The 21290-nt window shown below is 38.4% G+C and overlaps 1 protein-coding gene and 1 pseudogene across 1 annotated transcript in view; both read left to right on the top strand.

Annotated features, from left to right (window-relative positions):
• LOC137407394 (rho guanine nucleotide exchange factor 17-like) overlaps positions 1-21290 on the top strand; it is a 173146-nt gene that overhangs the window by 20381 nt on the left and 131475 nt on the right. The window contains exons 2-5 of the mRNA XM_068094039.1: positions 3910-3968; positions 5942-6078; positions 14425-14644; positions 17885-18190. Coding sequence (XP_067950140.1) covers positions 3910-3968; positions 5942-6078; positions 14425-14644; positions 17885-18190 — 722 coding nt within the window. The remainder of the gene's footprint in view (positions 1-3909; positions 3969-5941; positions 6079-14424; positions 14645-17884; positions 18191-21290) is intronic.
• LOC137406115 (piggyBac transposable element-derived protein 3-like) lies at positions 19281-20731 on the top strand (annotated as a pseudogene).

Here is a 21290-nt window from a genome sequence, read left to right as displayed (position 1 = left end):
CAGTACACAAACCTTCTTGGCAATTAAACAATGCCATTGACTGGTGAAATGAGCACGTTTTTCTCGTGCTGAATTGCGCACTGCTAAATAGTTTTACTATCTGTCACACGGCTTTATTGGCGTTTCGTAGGTCGGTCGAAACTATTAATAAACCAAGCTGTTCAAGCGTTTTGTGGCGATGTTTGGCAGAATTAATCTGTCTATTTATGTATAATCTGATCAGATGGGTTAGTTTTAGGAATTTGCGGTAACCGTTCAAAAGCTTGGTAACATATTTAAATAGGTTTATGTGCGTTTTGTATCATTATTATACTTCAACGACTTTACTGAAAAATAGTTAAATTTTTTGATAGGATTTTGTAACAAGGGTTTCGTGACGGCCGTTAACGGATAATTTATCGAGAGTTGTGTGCACATGTGCATTTATCGTAATTCTCCCAATCAATTGCTTCGCTTTTGTTTGGTCGTGGGATTACATCCAGGAGCATAAATCAACATTTTTTAAACAAAAATATTTGCCTCATTTGCTTCGCAGATTGCGTTCTAATTGTTACTCTCATATGGAATCGTTTCATCGTCTTTCATTTTTCTGGCATTTCAATGTTCCAGAGTATCTGCTACCTCAACTCTTCTGCACTGTTGAGCTCGTCAATATTAGCTTTCAAACAATTTTTTAGCTGAGCAACACTTACTCTTTGTTATTTCGAAAACCTTTCGCGAAAATATCTAAACTTTTAGCCAGATGCGCTTAGCACTAGTCATCCAAAGCATTGCAATTGCTAAAACGTTTTTCTCAGGTTCCTAAAGTTTTTTAAGCAAGGAACTACTATTAGCCTGATACAGTTACTAATTATTTCTATGACGTCGTTTTCAATGTTTTAAAGAAAACATTTTCAGTTTTGGAGCTAAAAAATGGACTTTGACACGAGAGAATGAATTGTTATTAATGTAACGGAATCATTATTAGTGGATCATTATCATTTTGTGGACTCGAATACTTATCCATAAGTATATACCGATACATAAGTAATATTATGAGTTTGTACAGATCAAAAATGTCAAAGTGGCGGTCGAATAGCGGTCAATTATAAGGTGGCGCTCTTTTTTTCAACTTATCTCATATAGTAGTGGTCAAATAGAGGTGGCCTTCAAATAAAGGCAACATTGAAGTAGAGGTTTTATGATAAATGTTACGTTGTATTTGTTACGCACAATTATTTATCATATGTGACCTCTCGCGTGAAAATCGACCAAAAGTCGGCATTCACTATCGTTAGTAATGGAGCTTCGAAGTTTGCATTAGGTTTTTTGGGGAACACATGGCTACTTTGTTTATTATTTAACCCTAGACCAATCAGAGTGTGAGGAATTCATTTCTGAAGTCAAAACGTGATCACATAGGCTCCTTATGCCGAAATTTTGCGATCAAAGTCGTTGCTATGCGATCGCGACAGCATCAAAATGGCGACTCATGAAGATTCTAAAACTTCGAGAAACTTTTTGAATCTGATGAATCTGAGGAACTCGGCACATTGTTCGATGAAATTGATGCTGAATATGGGGAAACAATGTCTAGAGATCCAGATTTTCATGTTACTGATGACCTGCAAGCTCGGATGCCCGAGTTTATTGACGATGAAGAAGACGATGTTAAACACGATGTTGAACCTACCGAAGGATTAACTGTTATTCACTCGTGTTCATTCTCCGGTTAATGACTCAGAATCACCTGCTTCCAGCTTACCAACTCATCCTATGGTGTCTGATAAACCTATTAGCTTCAGTTGCAAGTGAGACTGCATCAACCAATTTGATAGAACTCTGATTTTCAGTCAGCTTACTTACAATAAATGAATTTCAAAGACAGAGTTAGATTTGGTTATTATGGCCCAAATTTCTACTTGTGTGGATGATGGGAACACCACAAAATCTTTCGAGCATAAGAAGATCAGAAAAAGGTCAAGATGCAACTTTAAATATCATGGTGAGTCTTATTGAATTTTTTCTGATCTACCCTGCTTATTTTTAGTAGTAATAAAAGAGGTGTAGTAGCCTACTAGTTGCTGGCCCAGTGTATGCCTCCCTGAGTCACATAAAATTACATCATACAATACATAGCTCAGTAATCAGTCGTACTCACTGGCCTGAGTTAGGTGTGTTTTCACTCATAACTGATTGCCAGTTGCCACATGACTTATTCAATGTGTCAATGATGGTGTGTTTATTTTTTTGCACGCTGCCATTAACCATGATCAATCAATCCCTTGGTCACGATTACTAGGCCACTAAGTCTATTACTCGTAAAAGTGTCTCAGAGTCAGAATCTGTTGCCAATCACCTCATTAGCTCATTCTTTAGATGTTTTCTAAATTAATTAGGAATTAAAGGAAATTCTAAATTAGAAGAATTTACTTTTAGTTTAAAGGAATTTAAGGATTTAATTCTAAATTAGAAGCTTTCATAAGTTTTCATTCAGCCAAGCTTACGCCGGTACGATGACAGGTTATTCTCATAGATTGTTGTGTGTACTGTTTGCCAGCCATGCTACCAGGGTCACTTTGATGCACAGCCACGTTTTTGTTCTGTTTAGGAAAAGTAAAAGTTCAGATGTATCTAGACTCCCCTGCCATGATGTATGATGTAAGACTCGAAGGTATCAATGGACTACCGAATGTGATAAAACCTGAAGGTTTAGACTATGACCGCCAAGAATACTTGCATACTAACATTCGAGAATTTTGCCGTCTTAGCACTGAGGATTTAGTTTGCCCGAAGCCTCATGGTAAAAGACGTAAAACGGGACGATAGCATGAATTTTAGCTTTTTTCTGAGTCAGATGTGAGTAGGAATTTAATCGCGGTTGTGGGTCTGATACCCCTTGTGTTTTTTACACTCATTGTTTTGGCAAAATAACCTCAGTATGGATTTCAGATGTGATGTTAAATCCATAAGCCTATCAGTTAGTGGTGATATACCTAGGAGCTTCTCATCTTATTCCTAATGTGCGGTTAGTGTAAAGTACCGATGCGTAAAAATGTCCAATTTTTATTCAATTTGAGAGCAGGGTTTACCAGTCTTCTGTTATCCTGACCTTAAAATGGTGTACACCAGCTGTCTCAGCATGCTTACTTACCCTAGAGACCAAGTTTCACCTCAGTCAGTGAAATACAAATGGCCGTACCCAAGGAGAACCTTACGTAAACAACCCATTTCTGTGCGTCGCGTCTTTATTCGCAATTTTCTCCGTTTCAGATTTTGAGAGTTTTGGCTGACATGCCTTCCAAAAATTCGCAATATCCCATGAACTACTTAAGCTAACTCAAAAATTCAAAGTGCTTTTAATTCTCCACAAACTTCAGAATCTGGCTGTGTTACTAACTCAAAATCTGAAAATCCCTCATTTTGGTTGATTTTCACATGAGAGGTCCCATATCACATAGACTACAATAACTGTGGATTCAGCAGCATTTGATTGTATCGATTAAAAGTTCACACCATTTAGAGAAAAGTCAAGGAATAAAGCAATCTTTTGCAGCATTCAATGCTATAGTTTACATTATTAACGTAGCTACTGGTTAAATGGGAAGCAAATGTCATTGCTTATTCTATGAGCTAGCTGTTTTTTGCCATGATCTTCCATCGCATGAATGCTCTTCTTCACTTATGTTCACCCTATTTTAGTAGTAATATCTCTGCAAAGGTAGTTTGATTTGATGTACCATTGGTAGAGTACCTGTAATATTGGTAGAGTACCTGTAATATTGGTAGAGTACCTGTAATATTGGTAGTACCTGTAATATTGATATAGTAGGCCTACCTATGCTTTAAACAGACTACTTGTGTTATTGGCAGGTTTACTACCTACTTTACTACCTTACCTTCTTTATGAAAATTCTTATGTAATTTTAGGTGTCCTCCATATAGACAAAGGATTAAACCCTCAAAGGAGTAGGTCGGTTGATCTAAAGGTGAGGAAAACTCTCTATTGAGTTGCAAGGCGGCTGCACGTTTGGAAAGTTAAAAAAATCTGCTGTAGAAAGGCCTGGGATTTGTATCAGGTCAATCTTATAAAACTTACTGAAGGGCTAATGAGGTCAGATGGTCGAACGAATAGCTATAGAGACATGTTCTCAGTTCATCTATATCACACACATTAATATATTTAATATTGAATATTTGAGAGGGTAGGGAGAGGGTAGTATGTATAGTAGGAGGGGTAGTATGTATAGTAGGAGGGGTAGTATGTATACTCAATCTACTTGTAGATCTTATTTTAATTTTGTCTTTCAAGTTTGTATGTTTTTATTTTTGTGGAAGTTGATGGCAATGCTTTAATGAATGGTAGATATTGAGAGTTGTATTGCTGATTGCTAGTATTTTATCAGCTTCACGTTCATGCTTGAGTCACACCTGAGTTTCATGTTACACGATACAGTGGCTCTTTAGAACTGAGTAGAAATTTGGCATTCGGAGCTATGCAACGAATCCTTTTTCACAAGTCATATTGGCCACATAGCATACTATATGTTACTACAATGTTAGCATTGACCAAAGTGGACAGCATACTATATGTTACTACAATGTTAGCATTGACCAAAGTGGACAGCATACTATATGTTACTACAATGTTAGCATTGACCAAAGTAGACAGCATACTGTATGTTACTGCAATGTTAGCATGGACCAAAGTGGACAGCATACTATATGTTACTACAATGTTAGCATTGACCAAAGTAGACAGCATACTATATGTTACTACAATGTTAGCATTGACCAAAGTGGACAGCATACTATATGTTACTACAATGTTAGCATTGACCAAAGTATACAACATACTGTATGTTACTACAGTGTTAGCATTGACCAAAGTAGACAGCATACTTTATGTTACTACAATGTTAGCATTGACCAAAATAGACAGCATACTATATGTTTCTACAGTGTTAGCATTGACCAAAATAGACAGCATACTATATGTTACTAGAATGTTAGCATTGACCAAAATGGACAACATATTATATGTTACTACAATGTTAGCATTGACCAAAATGGACAGCATACTATATGTTACTACAATGTTAGCATTGACCAAAATAGACAGCATACTATATGTTACTACAGTGTTAGCATTGACCAAAATAGACAGCATACTATATGTTACTACAATGTTAGCATTGGCCAAAGTGGACAGCATACTATATGTTACTACAATGTTAGTATTGACCAAAGTAGACAGCATGCTATATGTTACTACAATGTTAGCATTGACCAAAGTGGACAGCATACTATATGTTACTACAATGTTAGCATTGACCAAAGTATACAACATACTGTATGTTACTACAATGTTAGCATTGACCAAAGTAGACAGCATACTATATGTTACTACAATGTTAGCATTGACCAAAATAGACAGCATACTATATGTTTCTACAGTGTTAGCATTGACCAAAATAGACAGCATACTATATGTTACTAGAATGTTAGCATTGACCAAAATGGACAACATATTATATGTTACTACAATGTTAGCATTGACCAAAATGGACAGCATACTATATGTTACTACAATGTTAGCATTGACCAAAATAGACAGCATACTATATGTTACTACAGTGTTAGCATTGACCAAAATAGACAGCATACTATATGTTACTACAATGTTAGCATTGGCCAAAGTGGACAGCATACTATATGTTACTACAATGTTAGTATTGACCAAAGTAGACAGCATACTATATGTTACTACAATGTTAGCATTGCCCAAAGTAGACGGCATACTGTGTGCTATTATTCTGATTGTGTTTAGAATTTGAATTTGTGATCATTTTTTCACTTTTCATCCCAATATTATGTGAGGTGTCTATTAGCACCAGTCTGCCAATGTCGATGTCATTTAGTTGTGCACCGTTTCTTACTGGCACGTGTCTTGTCCCTGCAGCCAACATTTGATGACCTCAGTTCAGTTGCTTCCACTCAGACACGCCTGAGGCTTCAATTAAAAAGAGTCAAGATATTCTCATTGAGAAGCTTCAAGCCCAAACATCCCATGCTGCCAGGCAGCAACACTCCTAGCAGGTATTCTCCTCCCAGGTATTCTCCTCCCAGGTACTCTCCTAGCAGGTACTCTCCTCCCAGGTATTCTCCTAGTAGAGGAGGAACGAAACAGGTTTTTTAAGTTCGAGACGAGACTCGAGACACTGTCTTGTAAAAATTCGAGACACGAGATAGTAAAATAATGAGCATTTGTTTTTTTTCATTACACAAGTACTAGCTACTTGGTATATATAAAATTAATAAAACTATTTTAAAATTGAATTTTCACCTGGTGTAAACGATTTAAATAACATTTTAATAGTGATATGCGTGTAGTTTTTGTAAACAAAAGTGACACAAACAGCTCTAAAATACCGAAGTTATATATTCTGAGAATTTTGAGCTTGATTGATCATAATTATTATAAACATATTGCTTTGTACCTGTATATTTTTACCATCTATTGAATAGGTCTTACTTTTAATGTAATGTGTAATGAAACCGATAGCCGTCGCTCTACAAAGAAATACCGCAACTAAAAGAACACACGATAACACTTTCATTCTTATCGTTTCATTAACGTTAAGTTTTGTTTGTGTATTAACTGTAGTATGTGAATTATATTTAAATTGTACTCATGAAATTATATTAATTACTGTATACATGCACATGTATATTCTTATATTGAGCCAACAAAACGTCATTGTTAACCGAACACGGACTATGGTCGACACGACCTTTCGTTCGTTTCTCCGGGTCCGGGCAAGTTTTACCCGCGATTGGTAGTATATACGTAAAAGAGGCCCGAATTTTATGAAGGGCAGTTGGTATTTAGACACGATACGATAAAATACAGACATTTTACCCGCAAAAGTCTTATTTATTAAATTGGATTATCCAAAGAGTAATTAGATACGACCCGGTATCTGTTTAAAGGACACTGAACCGAACTAAAATATATTAACAGGGCCGTTGTCCGGACTACATGATTAGACTCGGTGGCCAACATAATCAATAGCAACAGGTAGTAACTGACCGGGCAAAACTTTCAAGGCAGTTGCCCGCAATCCATTACAATACATGGAATTGTTGCTACTGCAAGAAGCCATGTTTTAACAACCGTGCGCAGGCGCTTTAGTTCTATTTCCTGTCTCGAGTTTGGCAATAGTTAAGTCGAGACGAGACCTAGACAGGTCGATACTCGAGACGCCTCGTTCCACCTCTATCTCCTAGCGGATACTCTCCTAGCAGGTACTATTTTATTATATAATTTTTACAAGCAAAAATATTTTCATCTCGGCATAAAGCTTTTATTAAAAATATTCATCAACTCGTGGCCACTCACATAGTTTTAGCTGATACAATTAAGACAAATTCATCTACTGCAACAAATTCAAACAAAACATCATGGTTTATGCAGCACACATTCAAGTCTCTCTTTCCTCTTTATGGCAGTTTCCACACTGACAAAGCTGCTTCGGCTAGTGGGACGGCATAAACATTCTGTAATCAGTAATACAAATGCAATAAATATATGTCATTCATAGATATGTCATTCTAAAACGTATCTATTGAAAGCTTTCAAATTGGGAGTTAAATAGATTGCGAGTGTAATTTTAAAAACGAATATGTTGTTTAAATCAATGTACTCACATGTACTGATGTGAAGATGAACAAGAGCCTCTGTCTTTTGTTACACTTCCTTATATGCTCCCCTATACTGCCTTACACTAGCTTATCTACTAGCTTTACCCACTAGCTTTATCCAGCTTTATGCACTCACCGTAATTACCAAGACCACCTGTACTGCCTTCAGCTCAGACACCAATATAGCCTGAGCCTAACAAATCCCATAATACAACATGCCCTTTCTTTTTTTGTTTTTGGCCACTCCATCACTACCAACAAACAGACGTAGTAACTTACCTTACTTGTGTTGCTCGTTCCCCGACTCCATTAGGGCAGTCTCCATAGGCTATGCCTCTGGCTTGTCTGACCCTGTGCCACCGTCTAAAGTACTCTTCTCGCTACTGCCAGCTCCATTGCCAGTCTGCACTGGCTTTTCCATCACCCTGACCTCCCCGCTACCGATACTTTTACCATGACCACTGGCACTACCAACACTACTTCCACCAACATCTCCAACACTACTTCCACCAACCCTGACTAGCCTGGAGTCTACTGGTTTGGTCAATAATGACTCCTCAACCTCATCTCCGTCTCTTCCGTCTTTACCTTGCTCTCCCCAGTAAGAGGCAGGCTCAACAGGCTTCCTGTGGGAGGTCTCCACCTGGGCCGTAACCGGCTGCACAGGGTTGTCACCACAGAGCTGGGAGTTGGCATAGGCCCAGACCTATCTAGCTCGACCTCACCTGCAACCAGTGCAGGTCTGCTACCAGCAATTCTCCTCTGAACCTCGGCTAACTTCTGCACCACTACCCTGAATGCCTTGACATTTTCCAACTCCATGACTGCTGTCCCCTGTTTGGCTTTCAGCATAGCCAATTTCTCCTTCGACTTCCTCCGCACCTCCTTTTCCTCTCTTTCAATCTCTGCTACCTTTTTCTCATGACCTTCTCTGTCTAACATTACATTGCTGGATACCACGGCTAAAAAAGAACAAACCTTTTTCATTACAGACACTGGTTCAGCTACTTTCTCAGCACCTTACCTTACCTCATCGTGACTGTGTTCTCTATCACACCCCATAGACACTTGCACATCTCTGATGCCTTGGGCTGTCCTCCGTTGACTACCAATTTCTACGTATTCGCTACTCTTCACTCCCTTGGTTTTACAATCCACCAATCTTGACCTGTGTGACGTTTCTTAACTTCGCTCTCTCTGTCAGACTTATTTGTCAGGTTTTGCAACTCGACATCATCTGAAACATAACTTGACCCAGCAATAATGGTTCTCGACGAAAACGGCTTAACTGGCTTAATACTTCTACTCTCCTTAACAGCCTCAAACTTACTTTTGCATACCACATTTACATCAGCAAATAATTTAAGCTGCCTCAACTCAGTTATGCCCAAGAAGTTCGTTCTCAATCCTTTCACCACATAACTTCAGCATCCATATGCCTGTCTTTACTTTCCAAATGAACTATTACACTTCCAACCACTTTTAACTCACTACCATCAGTAGTTTCTAAAACTGTCGACGGTTTCTTTAACCATAGGTTCAACTTATTGGCTGTTGCCTCGGTTACCATAGACACCTCAGCCCCAGTATCAAACGTAAACTCTACATTCACTCCATTAACTTCTAAATACTCTAGAATTTCCTGGCCTAGTCATTGATCTTCACCATATTTATCTCTATAACCAGAGAATCTAACACTTCTGCCCTTACTATTATCCCGGTACCCTTCATCATACCGGCTCGTCTCGCGCCTCTCCTTATACTTTTCCCCCTCAAACCTATCCATACTTTTGTCCCTGTACCTACTAGACTTGTCTCTCATCTCGCGGGGGCTTTCTCGGCCCCTGTACCTCTCCCTACTACTGTCCCTGCTACCATATCGCGCATAGCTATTATCCCGACTACCTCCTGCTGCTACCTCATCTGTTATAACCTACATCTCCTCCCTTATCCCTACAATAACGGGATACATGTCCTCGCCGTCCACAAGAAAAACATTTAATGGAGGGACAACTCCTCATCTCATGGCCACTATGCTTGCAACTGTAGCATACTCTATCTTCACTGCCTTCTCTACTGCTTGCTCTATATCTAGAGACTTGCCTTTCCCTGCTATTATCTCTATACTTCCTGCTGTCACTGTCCTTGTTATACTCCCGGCCTCTTGTCCCATACCTGCTAGTATCATGCTCCTCACTACCATAATACCTTGTATTACTCCTAGGGCTACCTCTAGGGGAAGATCTACCCACTGAATCATAACTTCTATCTCTATCATTACTCCTGTTCTGCGCTCGGCTATCAAACTCTAATATCTTTGCTACTTCTCTCTTAACCTCACTTTTTAAATCGGTACTTGTACCCTCAGTTTTCAAAAATCTATTCGAGTTGTTGGCCATTTTACGAGCCCTCAATGCCTCATGTAATAACGCCCAAGTAAGATTGGCATTCTTCATCAAATCTCTGCTTACTTCTTTATCTCTCAGCCCGTTAATCGCCACTATAAGGGCAAACCTTACCCTATCATTATTATTAGCCACCTCTGCATATCTGCTCAAACTCTCTACCCATTGTAAATATTCTCTATCACTTTCTCCAAGTGCCTGCTTAGTCGTCAGAAACTTATGCCCCTTTACGAACATACTTTCTTGTCTACCATAATAATCCTGCCAAACCTCCACTGCCTCCTCATAAGTAGAATTTGCACCATCTACGTTAAACCCTGCACCCCTCAATACTTCTCTACAACCGTGCCCGATAGCTCTCAATAGAGGCACTAATCTAGCTCTACCTCTCATAATAGGTACTCTATTGCCATCCTCATCATTCACATAACCTCTCCTCTCGACAGCACTCTCAATACACAAATTCATCTCCTCTATAAATCTCTCCCACGACCCATCACCGTGCTCACCGAACACCAGCTTTGGGAACCACTCTCCATCCCTACACAACACAATATATCTCTCCCCACAAATTTATTCTACCCCACTCGTATAAGTTTAATGTAATTCTCACCTCCGAGCACGTGATAAATATCTACACCTCTCCAACAGCGATGCTTCACCGCTACGACACCTCACGGTCGCACAACACCACCCTTCCTCACCTCACCTGCACGCCCGTGAAAGGGTCTAATCAACCGTTAAACTTAACCCGTAACCAGATAAATGTTCGCTAATGATAACACAAAAAGAAAAAAAATCAGAGCTTTGTCAACTGCGCAATGTTGTATAAATCAATGTACTCACGTGTACTGATGTGAAGATAAAGTGCCCTCACACAAATTACCAAGGGGAATGCATGTTCATCTGTATATTAACAGTCTATTACTAACTGGAATGCATGTTTATCTGTAAATTACCAGTCTATTACCAAGGGGAATGCATGTTCATCTGTATATTAACAGTCTATTACTAAGGGGATTGTGTGTTCATTTGTATATTTACAGTCTATTAACAAGGGGAATGCATGCTCATCTGTATATTAACAGTCTATTAACAAGGGGAATGCATGTTCATCTGTATATTAACAGTCTATTACCCAGGGGAATGCATGCTCATCTGTATATTAACAGTCTATTAACAAGGGGAATGCATGTTTATCTGTATATTAACAGTCTATTAACAAGGGGAATGCATGCTCATCTGTATATTAACAGTCTATTAACAAGGGGAATGCATGCTCATCTGTAAATTACCAGTCTATTAACAAGGGGAATGCATGTTCATCTGTATATTAACAGTCTATTAACAAGGGGAATGCATGTTCATCTGTATATTAACAGTCTATTAACAAGGGGAATGCATGCTCATCTGTATATTAACAGTCTATTAACAAGGGGAATGCATGTTCATCTGTATATTAACAGTCTATTACCCAGGGGAATGCATGCTCATCTGTATATTAACAGTCTATTAACAAGGGGAATGCATGCTCATCTGTATATTAACAGTCTATTAACAAGGGGAATGCATGTTCATCTGTATATTAACAGTCTATTAACAAGGGGAATGCGCGTGTAATAAATGAGCTCGTGCTATATCAACAATCTAGCAACTGATTCATAAACGTGTATTAAAGTTGCTTGCGTGTTATACCTTGAAACATACCGTATTAAGTTGGTGGCATTGAAAATGCCACCAACTTAATACGGTATGTTAATACGGTATGGTAATAGTAATTGAAAATGCCAAGGTTAAAATAGCAGTAAAATATTGCAAAGCCAATATACTGAGTGACTGCTGTTCACCACGCAATCAAAATGGAGTCACATCCTCATGAGAAATGAAATCCTTTAAACGTACGATAATGAGAATGCAAGCTGATTTAACCATTTAGATAGTCTTTTTTGTTAGAGTTGTGCCAAATTAGAAATGTTTTTTTGTTCTAAAGGCTCTTTCAACCAATCTTATGTCAACAGTAAGTGACTACCTTTGACTTGTTGAAAAATAACTCGCAGTGAGTCTGACCATGTTTAGATAAGACCTTTTGTCATTTTTGTTCGATATTACTGCCATATTTCGCTACACAGTTCCAACCGATGACTTGATCCCTAATGCGAGAAATTCTGAATAAGTTACAACGAAATGATACGATCACAAGACTAGTAATGAAATTGCATGACAAGAAAGTAACTTTAGTTAATAGGTATCACAGCTAAACCTAAACTTATCCTCCTACATACAATTCGTTTGATAGTTGACACGCTACATGATAATAGTACAAACATTTGTCTTGTCATATAAACTAATTTTCAACATATAACAATCAAAATTCCTTAAAATATTGGTTTGCTAAATACCCAGGTTGGAAAAAACAACGGCTTTTACGAATAAACCAGTGTAAAAGACCATAGCTAATTTCCCCTTTTTCAGCCTCAGAAATAATAATGCATGAGAGTAGTGCTTTAGCGCATCTACTATATACATGTATACATCCTAGCTGTGCTACCCGGCGTTACCCAGGTAATAATTAAAAATATTTGGTCAGAAAATTGATGTATTTAACATATAACAATATTTGCCATTCTAACTTTAACTAAATTAACAAAATAAAACGACTATCAAAAAATTTAGAAGTAAATTTGAAATAGTTAGCAAGTAATAGCTAAATTAAGCCGGCTTTACTACAATTTCAATATAAGATCATTCGGTAATGATACAATTAATACGAACTGAGAAAACAAAATAAAAATCCTCAATATGTAGAATTAATAATAACATTTGCATAGAAGTGTGTATGTATAGAAAAGGTTGCTGTTTCACCAGAAGCTATCCATCAAAACATTGAATGCGACCATATGGAGACGATCTAATTGTCTGCGCGAGAAGAATTGGCCTTGACCCAGATGTAGTAATTGAACCTTACGGAAAATATTTAACAGGGGCCTTGAAACGCGTATCTGCATCGGTAAAATAATCAGCGTGTGCTATAGCTGGATTCATCGACAGACGACATACGACCAACTTTGAGAAATATATATATAGATTTCTCAGTTTTAGTATGTGTCCATCCAGCTATAGCTATAGCTATTAAAATCTTGGAATACGGAACCCATACTGAAGGAGATTTGATTTCAAACCTTCCCTTAGCCAGTCTGACACCGCACCAATTAGGCCACATATTGATTTGTTCACTTGCCTTAGGGATGGGTCTCTTAAAAGTTAAAACCCATTATTATCTAAATCCAGCCCGTAGAATAATCTCAGTCTTTCATGAAAGGTAGATAAACTATTTAAAATTGCTCGTAGCTTGTTACAAGATGTTTGGCTGAATGCCAAGAGAAATGAGCCCAAAAAAGCGCGATTTTATTACAAGCTAGCGATGTTATCGCGCTTTTTTGAGCTCATTTTTAAATATGCAATGTTAAATAGCTTATCTACCTTTTAAAAAGGCAGATTATTTTGAAGGCTGAATTTAAATAATAATTGGTTTTAAGACACCCATCTATATCATTCTAAATCAGACTAAACATCCTTAATTTCCGCTCCTAAAAAGCTAGGTTATGTCACGCTATTATGGGCAGAGCTTGTGCCAATCATGTTGTTTTCCAGACCGATATTAAAACGCTGTAAAAACCCTGTATTACTCTGAAAGTTGGTGGACTAATCTTTATTTTGACTACAAAATTGGAATCAGCGTGTCTGATTTGCTTGGCAAATACGAAAAAACTTGTATGTGTCAGTTATGGTGTAATTTCTAATTATAAACACTTATCTCTCATTGGCCAGATTATATATATATATACAACTCAACATTATTTACATCCTCTCATGTTCCAACAGTATATAATCCAGCTGTATTGGTATCCGAATGCTTTCAAGTAGTACTATTCAACTCATTGCAATGTACATGTTTACACAGTATCACACAGTATCAACTGTTCATCTTTAGCCACTCATCCAGTGTAAGCCTACATGTATGCAGCATCCTAGAGATCTGGCAACTTACAATAATGAAGGCAGTGAAAAGTGCAACGTAAATATTGCTTATCAGGCGTTCTATGTAATTCAATGGATCAAGGTGGACTTTATTTAGATAGTTTCCCAGTGGTACTGGATATGCCGTCAATATAAATTATATTATCTCCCTGGTTGACCCTATCTACCTCAAATGGATGACATAGAGAAAGCACTCCTGCGGTGGGACCAATGGAAAAGTTCTTTTACTAGCTATTAGTTCGCGTGTTCATACATATATATATATACATATATACATGTATATTTTTTTGGCTTGTAGTGATGAGGAAAGCAGGCCCTTCGCTTCTTCACAAACGGCGTGGAACCTTCGGCCAACATTGCCTCTCGGGCTTATATCACCTGTCAGCTCATTCAATGAGGGTGAGAGCTCACTGGTGAGCTCGTTGCGGCCGTACAAGCCTCATCCTGGGCTTGACACATTTTCAAGGCTGACCACATTTGGCGACACTTTGGGAAATACTATGGACAAGCAAACGGAGGTAATGTATGCTTCATTTTGTCATACAATAAGCCGCAGTTCATGACACAAATCTGGATGACAAACCATTGACATATTGTAAATCTATGAAGAGATTAGCCATGGGCTATCATCAATCCAGCAAAGATTGACAGACATTGCGCCTATGCAGCACTCTAACAGCAGTCTAGCAGCACTTTAGCAGCACTCTAGCAGCAGTTTAGCAGCATTCTAGCAGCAGTCTAGCAGCATTCTAGCAGCACTCTAGCAGCACTCTAGCAGCAGTCTAGCAGCACTCTAGCAGCACTTTAGCAGCACTCTAACAGCAGTCTAGCAACAGTTTAGCAGTACTCTAGCAGCAGTCTAGCAGCACTTTAGCAGCAGTTTAGCAGCACTCTAGCAGCAGTTTAGCAGCTGTCTAGCGGCAGTCTAGCGGCACTCTAGCAGCAGTTTAGCAGCGCCCTAGCAGCAGTTTAGCCGCACTCTAGCAGCACTCCAGCAGCAGTCTAGCAGCACTCTAGCAGCACTTTAGCAGCACTCTAGCAGCAGTCTAGCAGCAGTTTAGCAGCATTCTAGCAGCAGTCTAGCAGCATTCTAGCAGCACTCTAGCAGCACTTTAGCAGCACTCTAACAGCAGTCTAGCAACAGTTTAGCAGTACTCTAGCAGCAGTCTAGCAGCACTTTAGCAGCAGTTTAGCAGCACTCTAGCAGCAGTTCAGCAGCTGTCTAGCGGCAGTCTAGCGGCACTCTAGCGGCAGTCTAGCAGCAGTTTAGCAGCGCCCTAGCAGCAGTTTAGCCGCACTCTAGCAGCAGTCTAGCAGCACTCTAGCAGCACTTTAGCAGCACTCTAGCAGCAGTCTAGCAGCAGTTTAGCAGCATTCTAGCAGCAGTCTAGCAGCACTCTAGCAGCAGTTTAGCGGCACTCTAGCAGCACTCTAGCAGCAGTCTAGCAGCACTTTAGCAGCACTCTAGCAGCAGTTTAGCAGCTGTCTAGCGGCACTCTAGCGGCAGTTTAGCAGCACTCCAGCCGCGCACTCTCACATCCATGTCAGTGGCCAACTTAATGAGTGTTTATTGTTACAATAGCTCAGTCTATTCTTTTTATTCCAAATGCTTACATCTGGATAGAAATAAACTTAGGTAAAAATTGGAGAAAAATTAAAATATTTACTATAAATATAAGAATTCTGGGTACTGATTAATAGTTGAAAGTAGCCCAGTTTTTAATTGCTACTCCGCCTCATTTGATCTTTATTATTGTCGAAGTAAAAAATAAGGTTTTGTCCATGTAGATTCCTTCGTGCCTGGTTTAGTAATTACTAATGAGTAAGCGAGTAGATCACTAACTTCTCCAACTAAGGTGTCTCTTTCAATATCAGCTTCTGGATTTAGTGGCCTGCCCATGTCATTTGAGCCTTTAAACTTTTTGAGTTTTAGTTGTGTGTTATTCCTGGTAAGAAGCACTTTTGAGTTGAAACCTGTTTGAAGAGATTATCTGATTTGAGAAAAATACAAACAATGTATTACGCTCATTTACTGTTCTTATCGATGTTAGCAAGCTGCAACACAACTGGCTCTCAAAGGTGCTCTCCAAGGTGCTCTCACAGGTGTGCCACAAGAATTTCAGCGACTTTGTGCTGTAATAACTTCTTGTTCCATGAGTTTTTGACAAAATCAATAGTAGATTTTTCTCCCTGGTCGTCCTTTTGTGTGATAGGCGTTTGAATTGCTGACAACGAATATTTGTTTTATTTCCTGACTATACATTACTACATTTAGCAAAACCTTGCCTATTGAAAGTTAAAAGGGAAGGTTTTGCGAGGGCACCTAATCACCTAATCACAAAATTGGGTAACTTTCCAAGTACATTGTAGCTCAATAGTAATAATTTATATATACTATTACTGTATATGCTCATATTAATGGGCATTAACAGGCAATACAAGTACGCATATTCCTTAGCAATATGTATTCGAGGAGTTAAAAGAGCAATGACAATTCACCCATAATAATATTCATTAAGACTTTTTCTCCTGATGAATATTAGGATGTCCTACTGTTCTTCAAAGTCATCGTGTGACACGAAATCTGACAGGAAATCTGCTGTCTGCTTTTTCTATCCGCTTTCGATAATTATGTTATGATAGATAAAAATCGGATTGTTAGTCAATCTTACGTTTTTCAGCGCTTCACTTCTCGCTTGTTTTATATTTATATTGCGCTATATAACTTGGCGCCAATTCATTCTAGCTTTTCCAACCTGCTTTCATGCTATCTCAACACTTTTAACAGCAGAATAAAATAGCAATAGAATTTATGCCATATAAACTAGAGCACAGAAAGTTATAATTTTATTACAAAAACACGATTTTTTAAATTTGGTATCATCTGGTTTGCTAAAGGTCAGCGAAGTCATGTACCATTGGTCATATTCTGTTGTTGAAAGGGTTCTAATGATATGTTGTTGGTTGGGGCTAGCTAGAACATGTGATAACAGAGCAAGAGCCAAAACAAAAGGCCGTATTTGAATGACAAAAAGGGTTAAGCTTAAAGCTTTGTAGGCTAATAGCGTACTTTTTCCTCAAATCTTGGATGATTTTATGTTGGGCCCCTTCTCACCTGATGAGAAGGGCCTTGAAACGCGTATCTGCATCGGTAAAATAATCAGCGTGTGCTATAGCTGGATTCATCGACAAACGACATACGACCAACTTTGAGAAATATATATATAGATTTCTCAGTTTTAGTATGTGTCCATCCAGCTATAGCTATAGCTATTAAAATCTTGGAATACGGAACCCATACTGAAGGAGATTTGATTTCAAACCTTCCCTTAGCCAGTCTGACGCCGCACCAATTAGGCCACATATTGATTTGTTCACTTGCCTTAGGGATGGGTCTCTTAAAAGTTAAAACCCATTATTATCTAAATCCAGCCCGTAGAATAATCTCAGTCTTTCATGAAAGGTAGATAAACTATTTAAAATTGCTCGTAGCTTGTTACAAGATGTTTGGCTGAATGCCAAGAGAAATGAGCCCAAAAAAGCGCGATTTTATTACAAGCTAGCGATGTTATCGCTAGCTCACCTGATGAGAAGGGGCCCGAGGTTGGGCCCCTTCTCACCCGTGTCACGCATGATGCAAATACAGCTGCTGAAATTTCACAATTCTTTTTGGAAATGAAAGGTGAGATGGGAAGAGATGAGGAATCGCTGTATTTAAAACTTGCATGTAGTGACAGCTTATGAATTTATTGTTGCAGAATACTCAGAGGTCAGCATCGGACAACACTCTGTTTGAGGAACAGTCTGATAAAGGTTTGAGTGTGACCTCTACAGAGGAAGAGAAGGTAAAAATGGCCAGAAGTGACCACGTAGCTAAGATTCCCACAATGATGAAGAGCGGTTCCATTCAAAAAGATACTCAGAGTAATGTAGGTAAAGTTGAGAGGAGGAGGAAGGTCAAGTCTAAAACACACCCTCCATGCTCATCAAGACATGACACTGAATCAACTGTTGCTTCTGCCACAGATAGCAACAATTTCCGAAGTTTACCTCGACAAGAAGAGGTCTGTACATTGCACATATTCAGAAGAGAATTTGTGGTAATGAGTATTCTGTAAGAAGTTTGAGCGGTGTTGTCATGCCCAATGCTTTCCTTATGAATGTTAAAACAAAGGTAAATATTACATATGACTGATGATATTTTAAGAACAAGAGTATATACCTAGGGACTGCTATGACGCGTATGACACGTCCCTTTGAGTCCTTATGTCCCCTTACTATACAGTATCATCAACATAAATCAAATTTAGAAACTAAAAACTAGGTTTCCTATTCAAGGGACAAATTGTGAGTTGTTCTCTCACAATTTTATATTTGCTACCTCCTTCAACTACAGAGAGAGCTACAACAAAAACAAAATGGCTGCTTCCTGTTCTGATCCATGTGCTTCAACTTCTTCAGGTAAATTCTTCAATTAATTAAGTTTTTCTAGTGTTTAAAAAGTTTTGATTAGTTATTGCTGCTGTGAACATATTCCTCTATCACAAGCTCAAAAAAGCTTTTCAAAAATGTTTTTGGTACTGTTTTTATTGAAAATAATTTTTCAATGTCCCTCACAAGGGACATTGGGTTTTGATGCCTATGAATTAGATCAACTATAAATTTAAAGTTTTGGTGAATGTTTCATTGTAACAGCTTTTTCATCTTATTTAATGGTTTTTATTTTATGCTAGCTAAAAGTCTTTCACATTCCCTCTGAATATGTTGCTGAACAGCTATAATTAAAAATGCTGAAATAAAATAAATTTCGATTATCTTTACTATTAGGATTAATGTTAAACCTGAAGCATTTTGGTTTTTATTCAATTTAGGACTACCAAGGAAAAGACCATCAGGAAATTTAACTGACATTGATGCCATTGATGTAGTAGAACGGCTTGACAACTCTGACCTAGACTTATGTTCCGATGACAGTGATGCAGATGTAGATTATGATCCTAGCAGTGCATCCCTATTGAATCATTCCGAGGAATCAGATGATGATGTTGAGCCACCACCATTAAAAAGGAGCAGAAAATTTTCAAAAAAACATGCTCATTCTGCCAAAGTGATAGCTTTGCCAGCAAGTTCGAAGTATTACATCAAACTGCTGAGATGGATGATTGTGAAAGCCCAGAAGAAGCCATTAGCAAGTATTTTCCTAATAAGATATTTGAGTCAATGGCGGATTTAACCAACCGCTATCATACTCAGCATTCAGGTAAATCTCTGAAGGTGACGTCTGCTGAGATCAAAACATTTTTTGGGATCAGCTTGGTAATCGGATGCATCGGCATGAAGCGCCTCAGGATGTATTGGGAGAAGAAAACTAAAGTGCCAATTGTAGCAAATGCGATGATTAGAAATCGTTTTTTTAAGATACGGAACAACTTGAAGGTTGTAGATAATGTGCTTATAAGTGAAGAAGCTAAAAACGAGGACAGGTTGTGGAAAGTTACACCATTAGTGGAGCATATCAGAAAGATCTGCACTGAATTACCACGAGAAAGTTAAGCATTGACGAGCAGATGATTTCGTTCGCAGGCAGGTGTCCAGCACGGCAGTATGTTCCAAGGAAACCAATTCCCACAGGTTTAAAAAACTTTCTTTTGGCGGGTTCAAGTGGACTAGTTTATGATTTTGAAATTTATAAAGGAGAAAGAACATTTGCTAAATTCAAGTTAAAGGATGGATCAGGAGGCAAGGAGTAGGAGAGGTGCTTCGTTTAACAAAATATTTAGGGCCGGGCACGCGTGTCTTCTGTGACAGGTTTTTTACAACAATTCCGCTGATTGAGCATTTAGCCAAGCAAAGTATCTCTCTTACTGGAACGATAAGCGCTAAATATGTGCCAGTGCAATTCTCTTCTGACAAGGTCATGAAATCAAAAGGAAAGGGTACAATGGAGCAGTTTGTTACGGTGATTAGAGGGAATGAACCGATTAGCATCGTAAAATGGTTCGACACAAAAAGCATTTTAATGGCGTCTTCTTTGCATGGATTGCATACTGTTGAAGATTGTAAAAGATGGTGTAAGCAAAAAAAGCAATTCATCACTGTACCAAGACCGGCGGTCGTTCAAAAATACAACTTATCGATGGGTGGTGTTGATCTTTGTGACCAAGCCATTTCTTACCACAGTGTAACGGCAAGGTCAAAACGATAGCCCATTCGCGTGATAAATCATCTTCTAGACTTAGCAGTTAACAACTGCTGGCTCACTCAGAGATGATCCAACTCTTCAAACAAACTCATGCAGTTATTGGTCTATCGTTTCATTATGGGAGAACAAATAATAGCATTAGCAGCAAAGGAAGCTGATAATGATTACACGACAGATGACGAGCTACAAACTAAAAGAAAAATAGTTCCACTTTCAATGGCGTACAATCGGGAAAAGGGAGCAAAACATTTGCCAGAAGCAGTGAAACTGAATAACAGTGCTCGTTGTAAACAAGAAGGTTGCTTGAACAAAACTAGCGTACGCTGCACAAAATCCAATGATTTTTTTGTGTATTAATGCAAGCAGAAATTGCTTCATGTTATTTCATAAAAGTACCTGCTAGTTTTGCATACAATTTTAAATTGTTGATTGCTGCTTTAAGCCTTTATGCTTAGTTTTTATGTTGCATCTATAACAAGTGTTTTAGACCACTTTTATAGTCACCGAGTTCCAGAGTCCTCTACAGGGGACAGTCAGTAGTGCTGCCGATAAAATACATTTAGAAAGAAAACCTGGTTTTATGTGTTCTTTTGTCCAATTTTGTCATAGAGACATAATCGCAAGTTTAAAATATCTACTCAAAATCTCTTGGGTCTCAAAGGGATATACGTGAAATGGCTTTCCAGTCTTTGAATGTCGTTCATTTAAAGGTTGACTTGCAACAAATTTCACATTACAGTTATTTGATATGAAAATATTCACCATGTCTTGCTCTGTTGTGTTGTAGGTGCCAAATATGTGGGAATGTGATTACAAGCTCTTAAAAGCTCAAAAACGAACAGTTAATTGCAGCCACACGAAACCGCCGTAGTTTGGATTTTCTTTCCAAAGTGGCTCAAAGGTGACGTAATGGTGAAAAATGGTTTCTGTTTACACTTTCATGCAACGTTATTCATCAAAAT

This window comes from Watersipora subatra, chromosome 10 (assembly GCF_963576615.1).
Source record: "Watersipora subatra chromosome 10, tzWatSuba1.1, whole genome shotgun sequence".
NCBI classification, from domain to species: domain Eukaryota; kingdom Metazoa; phylum Bryozoa; class Gymnolaemata; order Cheilostomatida; family Watersiporidae; genus Watersipora; species Watersipora subatra.
Note: the sequence above shows the minus strand (reverse complement) of the source record. Positions and strands in the feature narration are given on the sequence as shown.